Genomic DNA, 16691 nt, shown 5'->3' on the forward strand with positions numbered 1-16691 from the left:
GTCTCTAGGGAAAATGTCAAGGAGCTTGAGAGCATGCATAGGGGTTTGTGTGCTGAGTGCTGCACCCACGGAGCTGAGGAGAGCTCTCGGGCTGCCAAAGAGGAATTGCCATTAGCGAGGAGAGCGCTGTCGGCAGGCTCGAGCAGGTCACCTGTAAGAAATGTCTGTCTGAAACTTGCCTGGCTGCCATCTCAGGCTTCATTCACTGCTCCAGCGGGCAGAGAAAGTGCAACGGGGCTTTGAAATCTGAGCATTTATTAGAGGGAACCGATGTCATCCTGTGGTACACAGTACTGGAGGGGTGCAAGGGGGCAGCACTCCGAGGAGAGGGGAATTTTTACAATAACTGTAGCTCTTAGACATGGGGTGTCGATAAGCATGCTTACAGTGTGTCTTCCTTCCCATCCTCCTGAGAAGCTTCGTACCTCTCGGGCTTGGTTGTTGAATAGGAAAACCTGGCACAAAAGGTAGAAGGGAGCAAAGGGTGACTGCACAACTCTTCTCAGAGTTGTGAGTTACTCATTAATTGCTGGTTTTCCATTCCAAATGCACTCACTAGAGAAAGTCAGCAGCCCTCCCTGCCTTCTGGGGCTTTCCCCACACCTGAAGGTTTGTGCCAGTTAGTGGGTAGGCTGTGAGTTTTAAGTCTCCTTTACAGCTGACAGTAGCACTAGGCTTTGCTGCATCTGATCTCTTCGGATCTCGGGAGCCCTGCAGTCCAGATCCTGCCAGGTGAACAGAGAGGAGAGCACCTTAGAACCGTAGTCCCGTAAGCACGAGCTGGTGCGGTGCCTCCAGCGCTGCCTGGTGCTTAGAGCAAGGACAGCAGAGCGATGGCAAGACGTCCCGCTTTGTGCTGAGCTGAGCCTGCACATGAGAGTAAAGATGTGCTGTTGCAGGGACCCTAGTTATTTGTGTTAGTGAGAGCTATTCAAACTTTGTGCTTTTTTTTTTTTTTTTTTTTTTTTTAAATTCTGCTGGATGATGTTTTTAGCTACTCTGTTGAATTCTGGAGTTAGCCGTTAGTTTCCAATGGACACGTGGTCCTCTGACGTGAGGGCCGATAGCTTCTGGTGCTGAACCGCTGTGTAGTCTGCATCCAGGGTTTGTCTCAAGAGAAGTGAGAGCTGTGGGATGGCTGCTGCACTGGGTGTTCCAGACAGAGGACCTCAGTGCAGTTGCTTGAAGAGCTGCTCACCTGCCAGAGGCTGCTGCTGGTGTTCGGCAAGCACAGCTGAGGTTCTGCTCAGAGCATAACGGCCCCGATGTGGGGCATTTTCCTCTGAAGCCGCTCTCTGTATCTCCTCTGGCTGCACCGTAAGCTGCTTCACCTTTCTGATCCCAGTAAGAAATGGGCTCAGGGCTGCTCTTCGTGCACTGGTGCCCTGCTGCTGGCCGCCTGTGCCGTCTCGTCTCCTGGGGCTGAACGGGTGCTCGAGCAGGGGAAGGCGAGGAGCAGAGTGGGAATCTGCTCTGTCACTTCAGTTCTGCCTCAGAAGTGCACTTCGTGCACTGCACCCATGTCCTTCATTGTGTTCCCCAAACACGCCACTCTCAACCTTGCTCAGCTTTTAGGCAGACTTCTGCTGCTGCTTTTCAGCATTAATCGGCCAGATTCCTGCGGTTTTGCTAAGTTAAAACTGATGTTTTGCCAGCTGGTGCAAGGTTTCTGGAAAGTGGGTACGTTTTCCCCAGGGTCTGGGGCTGGAAATTGCTAAATTCATTCTACTTAGTGCTTCAGTAGAATGTAGTCTTACCTATTTTTAAACAAAATGCTTCAGTGAAATAAAAGCGAGGACGTGCACGGTGCAGCAAATGAAACCTCCAGTTGCATAAACAGATCAATAAACTGATTTGTGTTTGCTGACCAGAAGAAAAATCTAATTGCAAGTACTCCATATTCAACATTTGTGGTGAAACTAGAATAATTGGAATAATGAGAAATCCAATTTGCTTTTGTTTGGACTTTATTCTTCTTTAGGCTTCATTTAACTGGACTGGTGCAATGCAAAGGCTGGTTATTGCATTCACAGTGTCTAGGTCTTGAGCCAGGCTGGTAAGTTCTTTACGGAGTTCTTCAAATTCTAAATCACCAAGTTTGCCATCTTTTAATACGACTTGAAATGATTGGAGTAATATTGTCCCTGCGGGCTAGAGGCTCGTTTCCCTGACCAGAATCTCCTGCTCCGTGCTGGGCAGTCACCAGACTGCTGACGTCTGAATGCATCTGAGCAGCAAAATAACTCTCAGGCTGCTGCAGCTTCCAGATCTGTGTAGTTACTAACACCTACATCAGGAAATAATGCTTTCCTGGATGTCCTGAAGATATATTTTGGAGAAAAGTATCTTTGTGTGTTGGTCCTCAAGTATTTATTCACTTGAGTGCATCTCTTAAATCTCTATGCGTTTAAGTAAAAAAAAAAAAAAAAAAAAAGAGAAGATGGAGATCCTGAAATGATTGTATCTCTATGATATAAACGATATTCAGAAGGGTAAAAGATTTTAGATAGATGTGAAGAAATTCCCCAGGAAAAACAATAAGGCTGGAGTCATGCGAATCCTGGATTTGTTTTCTCCATTTGAGTGGGACAAAAAAGCTGTTTCAAGATATCTAAGTCATCTCAATTGCTGCTAACAATAAGGTAAGATGGTACTAAAGAGTGCAAAAAATAAATAAAAATAGTGGAGGTAAAAATCACCATTGCAAACAAAGTAGAACCATCAGCAGCATTTAATATCACTTTAGGTTTAAGTGGGTAAATTGTCTAGACGTACAAGCTTGGATCACTCGTTAGCATACTGCATTGTTTGGAGAATGGAAAACCAGTCCTCTGTGAAGGAACCAGAACTGCGGGAGCTCCGTCTGCTGGGAGCAAGAAAAGCAAGGAAGTGATGGGAGGTTAGTGGGTCGCAGGCACGTAATGGTGAATCTCTGATTTTAACTGTAGGAATAACTGATAGCTTAAATGAGTTTATAAAAATACAGAAAACAGTTCTTAAAATGGTTTTTGAAGGCAAGCCTGGTAAAAGTGGAGGCAAAACCTCTTCCTGCTGGGTTTCAAGGAACTCCACCAGTCCATGGAAGAAGGAACCCAAGCAGACTGGGAGGTTCCTCAGATCTGCAATGGAGATCTGGAGTTTAGAAGGCAGCCGGTATGTTGTATGTTGACTCTGACTCACCAATTTACATCCAGCACTACCCTGGATTACCTTTCATTATGCCAGTAAAGATTTACAATGAAAGATAACCTGTGAATTGATCCCCTTGGCTGTTTATTTAGCAGAGGAAGCTTCTAATCCAAAAGTTGGCAGGAAAGGTATGGGCTTGGTGCGTGGTTTATGCCTCCGCACGTCAGAGGCAGGTTTGGCTTTTTGGTTCTATTGTTACCAATAGCATAAAGGCTGTGCTCTTTAAAACGTACGTGGTTCTGTAAAGCAGACTGGTATGTTCGGTTGCAACTCTTATTGTTGTGCTGTTTTCTACATTTGAAAGATTTTTTGCTATTTTATATATTCTCTTTATAATCTAACCCTTTAGTCTCTGATCAAAGATTGTCCATATTCTATTATAAAAGTGTCTGCTTTTTACTTAGCTGATGAAATGCATCTTGACAATAAATGGTAAGAAAAAAGTTATTCAATGGCAGGCCATGACAAACTAATTATATTTGAAAACAGCAGACAGAAAACCTTGAATTTTAAGGCATTTTGTTAACTTACTTATTTCTTGAGACGTAGACGGGAGTGCATTTTGTATGTGGCTTCAAAACACAAAAGTGGTGTCTAATCCATGAGAGAGTGCTGTGCTTCCTTCCAGAACACGATGGCTCTAATGATTAGAAGTATTTTCAATTCCTATCCTGAGTATGCTCAAGAACACTTACAGTTTTTTGTTCATGTACCAGTATTTCCTTTCTATCGAGTAGTTCCTATCATTTTCTCCCTCTTCCCGTGTAGAGTTAGAGACAGTGATCGTATATCCCCTTTGACCACTTTAGCTAAGGTAAGTAAGCCAGACTGCTTCAGGCTCTTGTAAAACAGACTTTCTGTGCCCTGATGGTCCAAGCAGCCTGCCCGTAGCAAGAGTTTGAGCTCATCTTTGCTGACGGGACAGGACGGGCCGCAGGTAGGCGGCAGCACTGTGGCTCTGAGACCATCCTGCCTTTCGGCTCCAAACCCTCCTGTGGATTTAGCTCTCTTGCCGCTGGCTTCTAGCCTTTTTGAAGGAGAAAATTGCTTTTGGTAAATTGCAAACCTCAAAAAAATCAGGACATACCTTTCTGCTTTTTTTGAACCTTTTGTAGAAGAAAAGGGCATTATACCTGACTTTCCAGATGGTGGACCCTGAATTTTAAAATAGACACGTTCTTTTCTTCCTCACCAAAAGAGGAATGAAAGACACGGAACAGCAGCCTGCTTTTTTAACCCGTGTGCTGTTCTCAGTTACACGTGTGTGGCTGTGAATGACGTTCATGTGATGTGTCCCAAGCTTCAGTGCATGAATTGCAGGGTGTTTTTTAATGCCGCTCGGACTGTGGTCTCTGCGCATGTATTGGTGGTTGCAGGAAGGGTGAGACAACCACGCAGCAGCAAGCGATTGCAGAAACCTGCTGTTGCCTGGGTCCTTTGGATGCTTGTATTTTATGCTAGCCAGGCTGCCCACCTCCACCCACTGCTTCAGTGGATTTTGCCATGGTTTTCTTCCCAGCTTTGTCCACAGCTCATTCTCAAGGAAACATTCTCCCCTCTCCCATAGATGCTGCTGCAGTCTTCTGTCAGAAGTGAAACGGTTCCAGCATGCATAGCTGTGTGCTTAAGGTTTTAATTAATTATTTTCTGGCTTGGTTTTGTTTCTTTAAAAACGGTATTTTGTCAAAAGAAATTCCTTCCTGTTTTGTCGGTATGCATTCATAAGGATTCCTTACACCTAACTACACCTGCTGGATTTAGAACTTTTTACTTGCGACCTGAGCGTGCTCTCTTATGAGATGTTTGGGGGAAGAGCTGAAGGCTGGGAAAAGGGAGGGATCTAGGTGATTTGGGGAAGGAATTGGTTTTGGAAAACAGAGGAATAAAAGGGATGAAAAGGGCTGGTTGCTTACAGGCAGGTGGCAGGTTGGTGTGCTGGTCTGGCCGTGCCCCACGCTGATCCGAACGGCTGGCTGTGTGCGTGTCCACGTGCTCGTCTGCTAGCTGGGAAGGCAGGCTCAGCCGTGCTGCTGGTTGGCCCAGGGGCACGGAGCTGAAGCAGCTTCATCCCTATTGAGCTGCTGGATTCCCTCTCCCCTCGCAGGCTCTTGAAGTAATTGTCTCATTCTCCTTGGCTAGATACTGTTGGTTACGACTTGGAAGACTAGAGGATGAAAGAGCAAGCGGAAGAAGCAGAATGCCCTGAAGCGCCTTATGGGGCTGGGAGGAATGAATGAATTAATCAGCAGACTTGTGCCAGGATGTTTCGTGCTAATTACCTCTTTTGTGTTTCAGCCCTGGCCCAGCGTGTCCAACCTGGCCAAGGATTTCATCGATCGCCTGCTCACGGTGGACCCCAGTGACAGGATGACGGCCCTTCAGGCCCTGAAGCACCCCTGGGTGGTCAGCATGGCAGCCTCTTCCTCCATGAAGAACCTGCACCGTTCCATCTCCCAAAACCTTCTCAAGAGGGCTTCGTCCCGCTGCCAGAGCACCAAGTCCGCGCAGTCCACGCGCTCCAGCCGCTCCACCAAGTCCAACAAGTCGCGGCGGGTTCGGGAACGGGAGCTGCGAGAGCTCAACCTGCGCTACCAGCAGCAATACACCGGCTGAGCACTGGGCTGGGACCTGCCAGAAGTCTCTCCAGAAGCCTTCCCTGCAGTGTAGGTGTGCAGCACCCTTTGCTGCACACGCACTTGGTGAGGAACGTCCAGGTTCCTCCCTCCCCTCCTTCAGGTGTCCCCCCGTGTGGAGGAAAAGGAACCTTGTGGTGGCCATCGCACCCTGCGGGCACTCCTGGGCGAGCAGTGCCACAGGGTCTCATGCAGGAAATGGAGCAGCTCTTGTGGGCTCGGAGCTCAGAGCCTCGAGGAACAGACAAATTAAGGAGCTGCTAAGGAGGAGAAGAGCTCTTTCTGTAGCCCAGGAGCTTGGTTGTTCATAGTTATTTATTGATTCCAGAGCGTTCAGTTTCTCTCACTTGCATATGAAAAAAAAATCACTCTAAGTGCACACCCGTGTGCACATACACGTGTATATATTTAAAATGTTATATATGCACTTAGTCTGAGCTGGTTTAGTCAGACTCTGTGGTGCCTTTTCAGTCAAGCTGGCATGAGTCACATGCGGCTAGAACCGGGCTGGCTCTGACTCACAGCGTGCTGCCCACCAGCTCCCCGTCCCGACGCAGCGCCGAGGAGATGCCAGACAGCAGCAGCTTTCCGTGACGGCGGTGGAGCTGCGAGGCTTCCCCAAGGGGCTGTCGTTGGCGTGGTGACGCGCAGGGTTTGCTCACGCCACGCGGAGCTGCTGTGCAAATCGGCAACCAGACTGAAGTGCTGCGACCTCGGGGCTGGAGTCCGACTCCGGTTATCCTGACTGCATGGGTACTCCTGATCGAGGGGCAGGGAGAGGAGGATCGTCCTGCAGGAACTTCGTGGTCCACAGAGAGATGTCCTTGGCGAGGCAGCTTCTTGGGGGGCTCCTTACCGTCTGCCTTGAATCGTCCTCCAGCAGTTCTGTTAGGGGCGCAGGGCTTCTGAGTCGGTATAAAGCGGTAGGTAGGGGAGGCGAAAGGACCCTGTGCTGCTGGGGCAGATGTTTTGGGTGTCCTTGGAGAGACAAACGCAAGAGCAAGTGCAGTTGTACTGGTAGGGGTTTCCCTACTTTCAGCAGGACTGGTGCCCACCACGTGCGATTTGTTCTTGTTGCTGTGACTTGGCCCTCTCACTGTTACCAACCACGTCACTTCAGCACACCAAAGCTTTGGTTCCCTGTCCCCAGATGTTGCCATCACTTCACTGGGACAGTGAAATGGTGTTGGGAGCTGGTGAGGTGGCCACAAATGCCTCTGTAGGATCAGGGTAGGGGCTTGACTAGGAAAAGCCCAGTCCTGGAGTGACAGCAGCAAGAGACATCGCAGAAAAGCCGTGGAGCCGTTAGGTGTAACTTAAATCCACCAGGGAAAAGCTGCCCTTTGGCTTTTCCTCTGCTGGATGGGTGATGGGGGGACCTCTTGTGAAGGACCTCTCAGGGGAAGGTGGGTGCTGCAGGGCTGAGCTTCGCGCAAGCCTGCTGAGATGTTCTCCCTCCTAGTCAGTGCAGCAGAGCAAGGCACATTTGGGGTAGGTTTGGTCTCTTGTGATAGCAGAGGCCAGGTCTGAGTGAAGGCAAACGCTGTTTTTTGAAGCTTTTCTTACGAAGCCCTGCAGTTTTACTGTGCATCTAGCAGGTGCTTAGCTGGGTGATTCAGTCTGTCCAGGCTCTAGAGCATGGCTTTCCCTCTAGGACTGACGTCTGTGCCACCGTGTTGTAGTGTCAGCGAGGCTGTAAAAGTTGCGTCGCATCTGCAAGGAGCTCTCACCCTGCTGGCCGCAGCCCCGCTGGTCAGCAAGCAGCAAAGCAGCACGGCTTCGGTGGGAAAAGCGTGCCTTTTCCGCACTGGGGCAAAAAAAGGGAATTTAGGGGTGTGCTTTCCACCCCAAAGCTAGGAGGGGCCGTAACCACTTTGAACACAGCTTGCTGTTCCTAAGCTTGTGATGAGAAATATGATGGAGGAAACCCAAGGACAGCGGTCGTGCATGCACTTGCAGCAGGGGTGAATTCTAAATCCTTTGCGCGGGTTTGCACGTTATTGAAAGCTCTGGGCCCCTTGCAGGCTGCCCTTTCCTGAGTGGCCATCCTCCCGCATCACATGCGGTCTTTCTCCCATCAACATTAGCTGGTATTGCGGAATTACTAGTTGTTTTTCTTCAGCTCTGTGACCTACAGAAAAAAAAAAAAAAGGTTTCTTCAGATCCTTCTACCTTTTGTTGTAGTTTTTCCTGTTTCAGTATAAGGAACTATAAATCAGACACGATTTCTGACGAAACAGGCAGCTTGCCACGTTCTGCTTCATTAACGGTTCAGTGCCCGTCAGGTTACTGCAAACAGCTCTTCAAAAGCAGCAAGTGCTCTAAGGCAGATATTAACTGGAAATTGTTCGTACCCTGTGTGTTAAGAGATGGCCAGATGCTCTCTGAGGGTTTCTGGTTTTGAGCCATTACTTGTAACAGTCTTCTGCATGCTTTGAGCATCACACACGATCTCTGTGATCTTTGTCCTCTTAGGTGCTTTCATGGCCCTCCCCAGATCATCTTGCGTGTTTATCCTTAAAATAGGTAGTTTGCCTATGCAAGGAAGTCAAACTGATGGACTGAGCCAAGACCTGGAGTCTGAGACCCTTTCCTTTAACCACTAGACCATCAAAATGCCCAGATGCGTGGATTTGAAGGCGAAGAGGAGGTCAGGATGCTGAGCTCTGATCTGACCAAGCTTGCTTCTCCTCCTTCACAAAGCAGAACAAGAATCTTCCCATCTATGGCAACTTTTGCTTTATTTCTCTTTTCAGCAATTGATCTTTCACCAGGAAGAGTTCGGAGTGATGTTAGTTGTGAGTTTGTGCTATGACCTGGCTGCAGTGGGGATCCTTCGCGTGCGTGAGCAGTGCTGGCTGGCTGCAGCCCACCTCTTTGTGGCATGGAGGTGCTTGTGGTCCTCAGGCGTTGCTGTTAGGGAATTGCACCAAACAGGACCGAGTCTGTTCCCTCCAGGGCTTTGGCTTCTCTACAGACAGAGCTTCATATCTCTTTACTAATGCAATGTTTTCTCTTGCATGGAAAAATCAATGTAAATATGGGGAAAATCTTCATGGGCTTTCCTTTCATCATTTGATTATAACACTTCCGCTTCAATCCCTCTTCCTTTTCTAAATTCGGTGTTTGTAGGGGCTCTTAGATGCAGACAATAGCGTGTGTGGGCAGTGGGGGGACTAGCTGAACTCCATCCGAGCATCCCTTGGTGTGCTCAGTGATCTTTGTGTTTTTGCTTTGTCTGGAAGACTGTGATGGTCCAAACGCTGCATTGCAAGGTCCAGCTCAAGAACAACTCCTCGGTGCTTTTACCCTTGCAATTGTGGCGCATTTTTCAGCTGGGTCTGATGGTGGGGGGGACGGGCTACGTGCTGTAATTCTGAGCACTTGGTTCAGGTGCCTTCAACCTGTGCTCTAAGCAGCTCTTCACTGTGAATTTTCTTGGTCATATGTCTTCGTATATATTCTGCAGGGGTGTCTCAGCTCTTGGTTTATCTTACATCTCAGGAGTTTACGCTTTTCAGAAGTGCCTTGCTTGAGGATGGTAGAAGTTAAATCTGATGTTTTGTTTTTCTTCTCTTATGTTTATTTTTTGTTTCCTTCTTTCGCTCTTAATGGTGGTCCTTGATTTGGCTCGTGGTGTTTTGAATTAGCCAGGAAAATGCAGGTAACAAATACGTGTCCCAGGCTATTGCTGAGTTTCGATGGAGGAACCGTTAGCTGGGTGCAGATCTCAGCAGAGAGTGCTTGTGTTTCCTGTACTCTGTTATCAGAATGAAACGAAGCTGGAATGACACCTAGTGGCAAAGTGCAGCGTGTCCTTGTCCAGATGCAGCCCCCTTCCAGTTGCATTCCTGCTCTGGGGGAGATGCCGGGGTTTGGTGCGCTGATCACGCCTGCAGCCTGCGGCGTGGAGCTGCCCTCTCGGCGTGGCACTGCTCGCTCCCGTGCCCGTGCTGCAGAACAGCCTCGTAGCCCGCACGGTGTGAGCTTTGAGTTAGTGGGCACCTGCCTGAAGGGTGCTCGCTGCTGGGTAAAATGATGTGCAGTCACCCCCGGCATCTCAAAGAGATGTTCGCAAGCACCCTGCCTTGGGGGTGCTGGGAGAAAGCAAAGGCTAACGATGCTGGGGCTAGAAGCAGTGGGTCTGGGACTTTCTTGGGTCATGAGACACGATGAGAAGCTCAGGGTGTTGCGTCCCAGCGTATTTTCTTTCAGGGAAAAGCAGTTTTAAGGAGTAAAGGGGTTTCTGTGTGTTCGTCTTTTGGAACTCAGCACTGCTGTGTAAAGAAATCCCACCACTTTGTCCTGGGAGTTTGCCTGCTCTCCTGGGGGCAACAGTTAGAGCTTCAAGGAATGCTGCCTGTTGGTTCCTCAATAACCGGTTGGTTCCTCAATATTTTGAAGGGCTATTGGAAATGAATGGGAAAAGGTCTTCCAGAAACAATGTTAGGTAGTCTACGGACTGTTAAGCTTTGCATCCAGATTTGAGTATATAAGGTATTTTTCTACATGTTTTGCTAAAAAGCAATTACCTGTCCGGGTGTGATTTACTTCTCATCCTTCTCAGGCTTCTAAAAACTAACACACGAGCCTAGTGACAGTAGAAACCCTCACTCCTTCAATCCAGCAGCAGTCTGTGCCTTTTAATATTGGGATTACAATACCATCCAGGTGCTTCTGCCAGTTCCTGGACTCTGTTCTTGGAAATGTACAAATGTATGTGAAGGACAGCCTTACAGCCTCGTGGTGGGTGTAAGCCCAGACAAGAGGGCTCTGACCTGCTGGCCTGTGTAGTGATGTGGAAGCCGGCTGCAGCACAGGGCCTGCATTACACACTTGTTCTGGAAACGAGAAACCTCAGACTCTTAACTTCATTGCCATTTGGATATTTTCTTCCTTTCGTTCATGTTCTGCTCTGGTAATTTACATTTTCTTATACCCTGCTCTGTTTCTCAGTCCTGTTTTCTAGCAGAACCATAGCGTCTGCCTGAGATGTCAATACACTCAGCTCATGCCATGCATGGACATGAATTGTGTTTAACTCCACTGTGGGGCCGTGGCTCTGGATTTTGCTCTGCATTAGCCACAGTGAGCCCCGAAGCGATGTAACAGCAGACACACGGTGCCTTGGGGGTGGGAGAACGCTCCCTGCGAGGACCCTGTTGCTCAGGGTTGGCGCTGCCCTTCACCTCGGGTTGGATTATGCCAGTTGTTTTCCAGGCTGCCTGTTGCCATCCTGCTGCAGGCTCACGGTGGGCATCGAGGTGCTGTTCTCCGGGGCGCCCCCTTCCCTCTGCCCGCTGCTTTTCTGGAGCCCTCTGCAGTGGCTGCTGCAGCGCCCGGGCTCTCGGTGCCCGCTCTCATCCCTCGCTCTTCCAGAGGGGCACCCTGTACCCAGCCCCGGGTCCCTGCACCGCTCTCGGGAGGTTTTTGGTGCTGTTTTCGGACCACTCGGTCTCGTCTTCCAGCCTGGATTAGAAATGCAGCTCTCAGGTCAGGTGTGTGCATGTCAGGTGTGCGTTACTGAGCGGTGAATTTGCCAAAAAAATGTGAAGCAGCAGGGATGCCCCGTGGTAGCGGCATCACGGAGCTTGGAGCCTTCCACCCTTGGCACCTCTTTGGTGGAGAGGGCTGCTGTCTGCCCGGCGACGTGGTTTTCTTCTCCTGCTGTCCTCCCCTGCGGTAATACTGTAGATCCCTTGTGTGTGACAGATGAGCTCCTCGCCGCTGTCACAACTACGTTGCACTGTGTTTCTGTTGAATGTGGAACAAACCCTGGCCCAAACTAGAAACGAGCACCTACCGCGAGCGCACGCAGATGCTGTGAGTTTTCCTGTTGCCTTTCGCTATGGAAAGACACCTCCCGGGAAGCCCTCTGGCCCAGAGGCCTTCCGGTGCTTGCTGTTATTTTTGGTTGCCGAATTTCCTGTGCTGGGTTGGAACCGCTCGGAAGCACGGCGGTCATGTCCTGTTAGTCCCCGGCGGGGCCGTTTGCCTCGAGAAGCATCCAGTTCTGTGACTCGCCTCTGTGTCCTGCCCCCACGCTGAGTACTGTCGCGTAGAGTGAAGTCTGAACCATTGTAATTAGTCTGTAACATTATGATTAGAGTGTACAGAATTATTTATTTTGTGTACTCTGTTAAACACGTAAATGTATTCTGCGTACCCCATCGCTCTGTTGTCATTAATCCTGGCACACGCGCGGTCCGGTGGCTGGAGGACGCTGCTCGACAGCTGGGAACTGTGGTCAGCGACGGCACCAAAAGCTGGGAGCTGCTCGCCCCGCGGCAGGAAGGCACCAGCGTGCCCCGAAAGCCTTCCCTGGCTTCCTCCGTGCGGCTGCCCGGAGCTGCGTGAGGGAGGCCTTGCGCAGGGGCTGGGATGGCCGTGGGATGCCCCAGGTGAGCCGGGTGCTCAGCCTCCCCGCAGAAGTCACGCTTTGGTCTCTGGATGGGTGCTTTTGGGCACTTTGTTCACTTTTCTGGGGCTACAAGGTGGCAGGCAGGGCCAGAGAAGTGCTCTGGCTTGCTCACAGCAACTTGTCACCTCTCCACTTTCACTCTTTTAAGGGCTGATAGGAAAACCTGCAATAAGGAGAGAAAAGTGCTGCTTCTGAACCACATCACACTGCAAGGGAGGGGGTTCTTCAGGGCTGAGGGGGCAGGGGTAGGGGTGACGGTGACCTGAGCACCCAGCAAAAGCCTCTCAGGCAGTGCTTTCTCCTGCCTGTGCAGCCCCTCCCTGCGTCTCCGGCTGCCTTTGAAGTCGTTTGGAAGCCAGCTGAAGCCAAGAGTGGGCTCGTTCCATGGGGCAGTTTTATTTCAGGTACCGCTGGGTGAGAGCACGAGCCAGATGTCACGGCAGACCCCTGGGCACAGTGTCCCTGCGGCTGCCTGCCTTAGGGGGGCTTTGCAGGCAGCTCAGGCTCGGGTCCCGTGTCCCCGCCCCAGCTTTCAAGGCACGGGGCTCTGCCGTACGTCCGTGTGTGGCATCGCACTCTCTCTGTGACTGCTTGGTACAAGAGTGATGACAACATTTTGGGGGCTGCGATTCATGCAGTGAGGGTTTTATATCACGTTTGCATCACTGGTGAAGAAAAAAACGCTGCTCACGTTGGGATGGCCTGATCCTGCTCCTCTCCGCTGTGTCCTGATGACCAGCTCTAGTTTGAGCCGCCAGGAGCCAGCTCTTAAGCCCCTGAGTAGCTCATGGCTTTTTTTATTTAAGTGGAGATGACACAGGGTGCTGAAGAGAACACTTTGGGAAAAGTGGCATCCACCTGCCCTCCTGCCTTTGTCCGGCACCTGCCCTTGTCTTAAGAACATGATTGTGTGAAAATACCACTTTCTTCTGAAAATCCATTGCCTGGCCTTAATTTTTTTTCTCATCTTCCAGTTTTCCTTTGGGATAGCACCGAGTTTACTGCTGTGTTACCCCGAAGCCTGCACGTGCTCTGCAGCATGCTGGCTCCAGCTGCCCCCTTGTACCTTGCTGAAGAGACGGAGCTGCCCGTGACACTTCTCCCTCTCAGCTCGTGTGTTCCCACACTGCTACGCGTGTTACTGCTTTAAAGTCCAGGCGAAGATCTTTTATAAGCCCGTGCACCCAGCAGCACCCCCCCCTCCCTGCATTTTTTGCAAGCCTCAAAGCCCTTGCTGGTGCTGGGCTGTAGAGCTGCTGGCTTATAGAGACCCTGAGCCGTGCCTGAGCTGCAGCCGGCCCCATGCCCGGTGCTGGGGTTGAGCTGTGGATGCCTCCAGGCTCAGCAGGTCCCAGCCGGGCATCAAGCTCCAGCTCCGGGATTAGGGCAAGGAGCCACGTTCTGCCCCCGTGCTCCTGGTCCGCGCCACGAGAGGAAAGGAGCCAGAGGCCACGCCTGGCGCAAGCAAACGGTGGCACTTTATTGCTCTGCAGCGCGGGGAACCTCACTTTGTGTTCAGCCCCTCGCTGGCAGGGCTGGAGGTGCCGGGAGGCTCTGCCCAGCTCCCCTTGCCTGGGCACGGAGCCTGGCAAAGGGATCCCTCCGGCCCTGGCTCTACCCCTGAGCGACGGTGGAGTCGATCCAGTTTCGGAACTGGCTTACGCGGGTGTAGACGGCAGGCGTGTGGATGTTGCAGTTGCTGTTTCCCCAGGAGACGATGCCGATCAAGGTCCAGACGTTCCCGTTCTTGTATACAAGCGGGCCCCCGGAGTCACCCTGCGGAGAGGAGAGCCCCGGCTTCGCTGTGCCTCCGTCCTGCTGGTGCCAAGGTCCCGGGACCTCGCTCCAAACCCATCTCTGCCACCCCAGACGCCTGCTCCCCTAGGAGCTCGATCTCAGGCTCCCCAGGTACAACGGCCCCCATATCCTCAGCGGCCCCGCGGTGCAGGGGGGATCCAGCTCCTTACCTGGCAGGAGGAGGCGCCGACCCCCCCGGCGCACAGCATGGAGCTGGTGATTTTGCTGCCCCAGTACTGCATGCACTGGCTCTGGGAGACCAGGGGCAGGGTTACCTGCTGCAGGCGCACCGCCAAGGCATTGGCTGGGGAAAGAAAGCGGTGTTAGCTTGTGCTGGGCAGGCACACGGCCCTGGGCTGCGGGAGCACACGGACATCGCTGCGTAAGGGCACGGGCACCCTGGGGAAGCTCCCGCTGGCAGGCCCAAGGTGCGGGTGCTGCCCTGCAATGCATGTGGCCGCTCCCTGCAGACGTACCCCTTGCACACTCACCTCTGGCAAGGTGCAAGCAGCCCAGAGCAAAGGCGAGCTCGTGCCTGTGCACAAACACCCCTGGGGATGTGCCCACACCAACACACACGTGCACATGGTTGTGCACGTCCGGACACAGCCACTCAACCGCACAGCTCCCTCCTCCCCACGGGCACATCGTGTGCTCCCCCAGCAGGTGCCCGTGGGTACCCCGCATCCACCAGGCCCTTTGGGAAGGAGGGTGGCCGCACACGGCCATGCACGCCGTCTTCCCCCCGCTGCAAGAGGCAGCGTAGCTTGCCGGGAGCCCACCGAAGCCGCAGGGTACATACAGTTTGTGTTGGTGCGTCCCCAGCCGGTGGTGACACACTGCAGGTTGCTGGGCAGAGCCAGGTTGGCTGGGGCCAGGCAGACGGGGGCCACGCGGGACCCCAGCTGGGCAGGCGAGGAGAGCTTCAGCAGGGTGATGTCGTTGTTGAGGTTGTAGGCGTCCCAGTTAGGGTGTGTGATGGCCTGCCAAGAGCCAGAACGTCTCGTCCCAGCCCTCCAAGAGCCACCGTGCCATGGCACGGAGCTGTAACCCCCTCTGCACCGCATCCACCCGACTCACCTTCACCACGGTCTTCACCTGCACGGCCTCCGAGCTGGAGCTGCGGTCATATTCCCCGAGGACAACAACGTGGGAGTAGGGGCTGCAAGAGGCGTGGGGGGTGGTCAGGGAGCCCTGTGGCAGCCAGCACCTGGCCCAAGGGCTCCGCAGCCCCGGGGCTTGCAGTGGTGCCAAGGGGCCAGCTGGGGAGGGAGCCGTGGGCTGCTCGGTCCCTTTGGTGCTGGGTTTTGGGGCTGCCCCGCGATGCCCGGCGCATCCTGAGGCTGTGCCCGTCCCTCGGCCGGTGTTCCCCGGCACGGGGCTGGGGCCTGGCGGGTGCCAGAGGGCATCGCTCCTCACTTGAATTCGCAGTGGGCAGCCGTGACCACCCAGTAGTTGTTGATCAGGGAGCCGCCGCAGAAGTGGGATCCTGTACGGGTCTGGGGAGGAAAAGGGGGAGAAGAGCTGGGGCTGAGCCCTGCGGCTGTGCCCGAGGCTGGGGACAGGCAGGGGGTGCGGGCGTCCCCTTGGGTGCCCGCCCACGTCCCGAGCCCAGCGCCCAGCCCTGTGGGAGCAGGACGGTGACACACCTGCAGGGACACCTGCCAGGGCCAGGAGCCAGACACCGCATTCTGCCCGTTGATGATCCTCTCGCTGTACTGCAACGAGGGGCTGATCGCGGGCACCCCGCAGCCTGCAGAAGATGCCCAGGGGCACGAGGGTGGCCAGGCACAGCACCCCGCTCAGGGCTTGTGCCCAGGGGCTGCACCCCTGCTCTGCGCTGCCGTCCCCGCTGCCCCGGGCCTCCCGCACCCCAAAGACCTGCTGGCACCTTGGGTGCTGTGCCTGGGGGAGCAGAGGGACGCAGGCCACTGCACCTGCCCGGTACGGTGCCACCTCTCTGGATGCGTGGCTCTGCTTACCTGAGACGGCGCTGGCGAGGGCCAGGCAGGCAACTGCCCACAGAAATGCCATCCTGGGAGGACGTGGCCGCATCTCAGGGCCACGGGCTTTATAGCAGCTGGGAGCCGCGTGGCTCGTGGCCAGGCAGGGCAAGGTCTCCGTAGTGCCTTGTCCCAGCTGTGGGCAGTGGTGCTGTGCCAGGCCTACGCCTGCCGTGCCCCAGGTGGCCCTGGTGTCAACGGCTGCAGGAATGGGCTGCAGAAAGGCACCAGGGGCGCTTGGGGCACTGCTGGGATGAGTTGTGGGGGTCCTCGCTGCAGCCTCTGATACTACAGGGAGTGAGGGTCCTGTAGGGCCACGACGGGGGCACATTTACCGCTTGGGCTATTTGCTGGCACACAGGTGGGGCTGAGATAGGTGCCAGTGCCTGGGCTGTGGGAGACCGCCGCGTCCCCAGGCCTGTTTCAGATCTGCTTGGCACCAGGGCTGTTCCCCTGTGTGGCTGTGACACGTGCCTGGGAAGGTGCACGTCCCAGCTGGACGTTCCCAGGGCCCAAGGCCACCCCTGAAAGTGTGTCCCTGTGCAGGTGAGCGCATCCCAGAGCCAGCTGGGGTGAGCAGAAGCCTTCCCAGGCAGCCAGGGACTGTGGAGAGCACGCGGTGAGCCCCTGGGAGGATGGCAAGGCTGA

The 16691-nt window shown here is 53.3% G+C and overlaps 2 protein-coding genes across 6 annotated transcripts in view; one reads left to right on the top strand and one right to left on the bottom strand.

Moving 5' to 3' along the window:
- PSKH1 (protein serine kinase H1) overlaps nt 1-11994 on the top strand; it is a 38911-nt gene extending 26917 nt beyond the window's left edge. For all 5 annotated transcript variants that reach the window (XM_067004498.1, XM_067004500.1, XM_067004497.1 and 2 more), the window contains exon 4: nt 5485-11994. In XM_067004498.1, coding sequence (XP_066860599.1) covers nt 5485-5802 — 318 coding nt within the window. In that variant the 3' untranslated portion in view covers nt 5803-11994. The remainder of the gene's footprint in view (nt 1-5484) is intronic.
- Nucleotides 11995-13670: 1676 nt separating this feature from the next.
- On the bottom strand, nt 13671-16074 carry CTRL (chymotrypsin like). The gene is made up of 7 exons (XM_013176535.3): nt 16023-16074; nt 15690-15793; nt 15460-15539; nt 15121-15202; nt 14843-15023; nt 14211-14344; nt 13671-14019 (listed from the first exon to the last, which is right to left on the bottom strand). The coding sequence occupies exons 1-7, from the start codon at nt 16072-16074 to the stop codon at nt 13858-13860; spliced, it is 795 nt and encodes a 264-aa protein (XP_013031989.3). The 3' UTR covers nt 13671-13857.
- Between the last annotated feature and the right edge of the window lie 617 nt (nt 16075-16691).

This window comes from Anser cygnoides, chromosome 12 (assembly GCF_040182565.1).
Source record: "Anser cygnoides isolate HZ-2024a breed goose chromosome 12, Taihu_goose_T2T_genome, whole genome shotgun sequence".
In the NCBI taxonomy this organism is placed as follows: domain Eukaryota; kingdom Metazoa; phylum Chordata; class Aves; order Anseriformes; family Anatidae; genus Anser; species Anser cygnoides.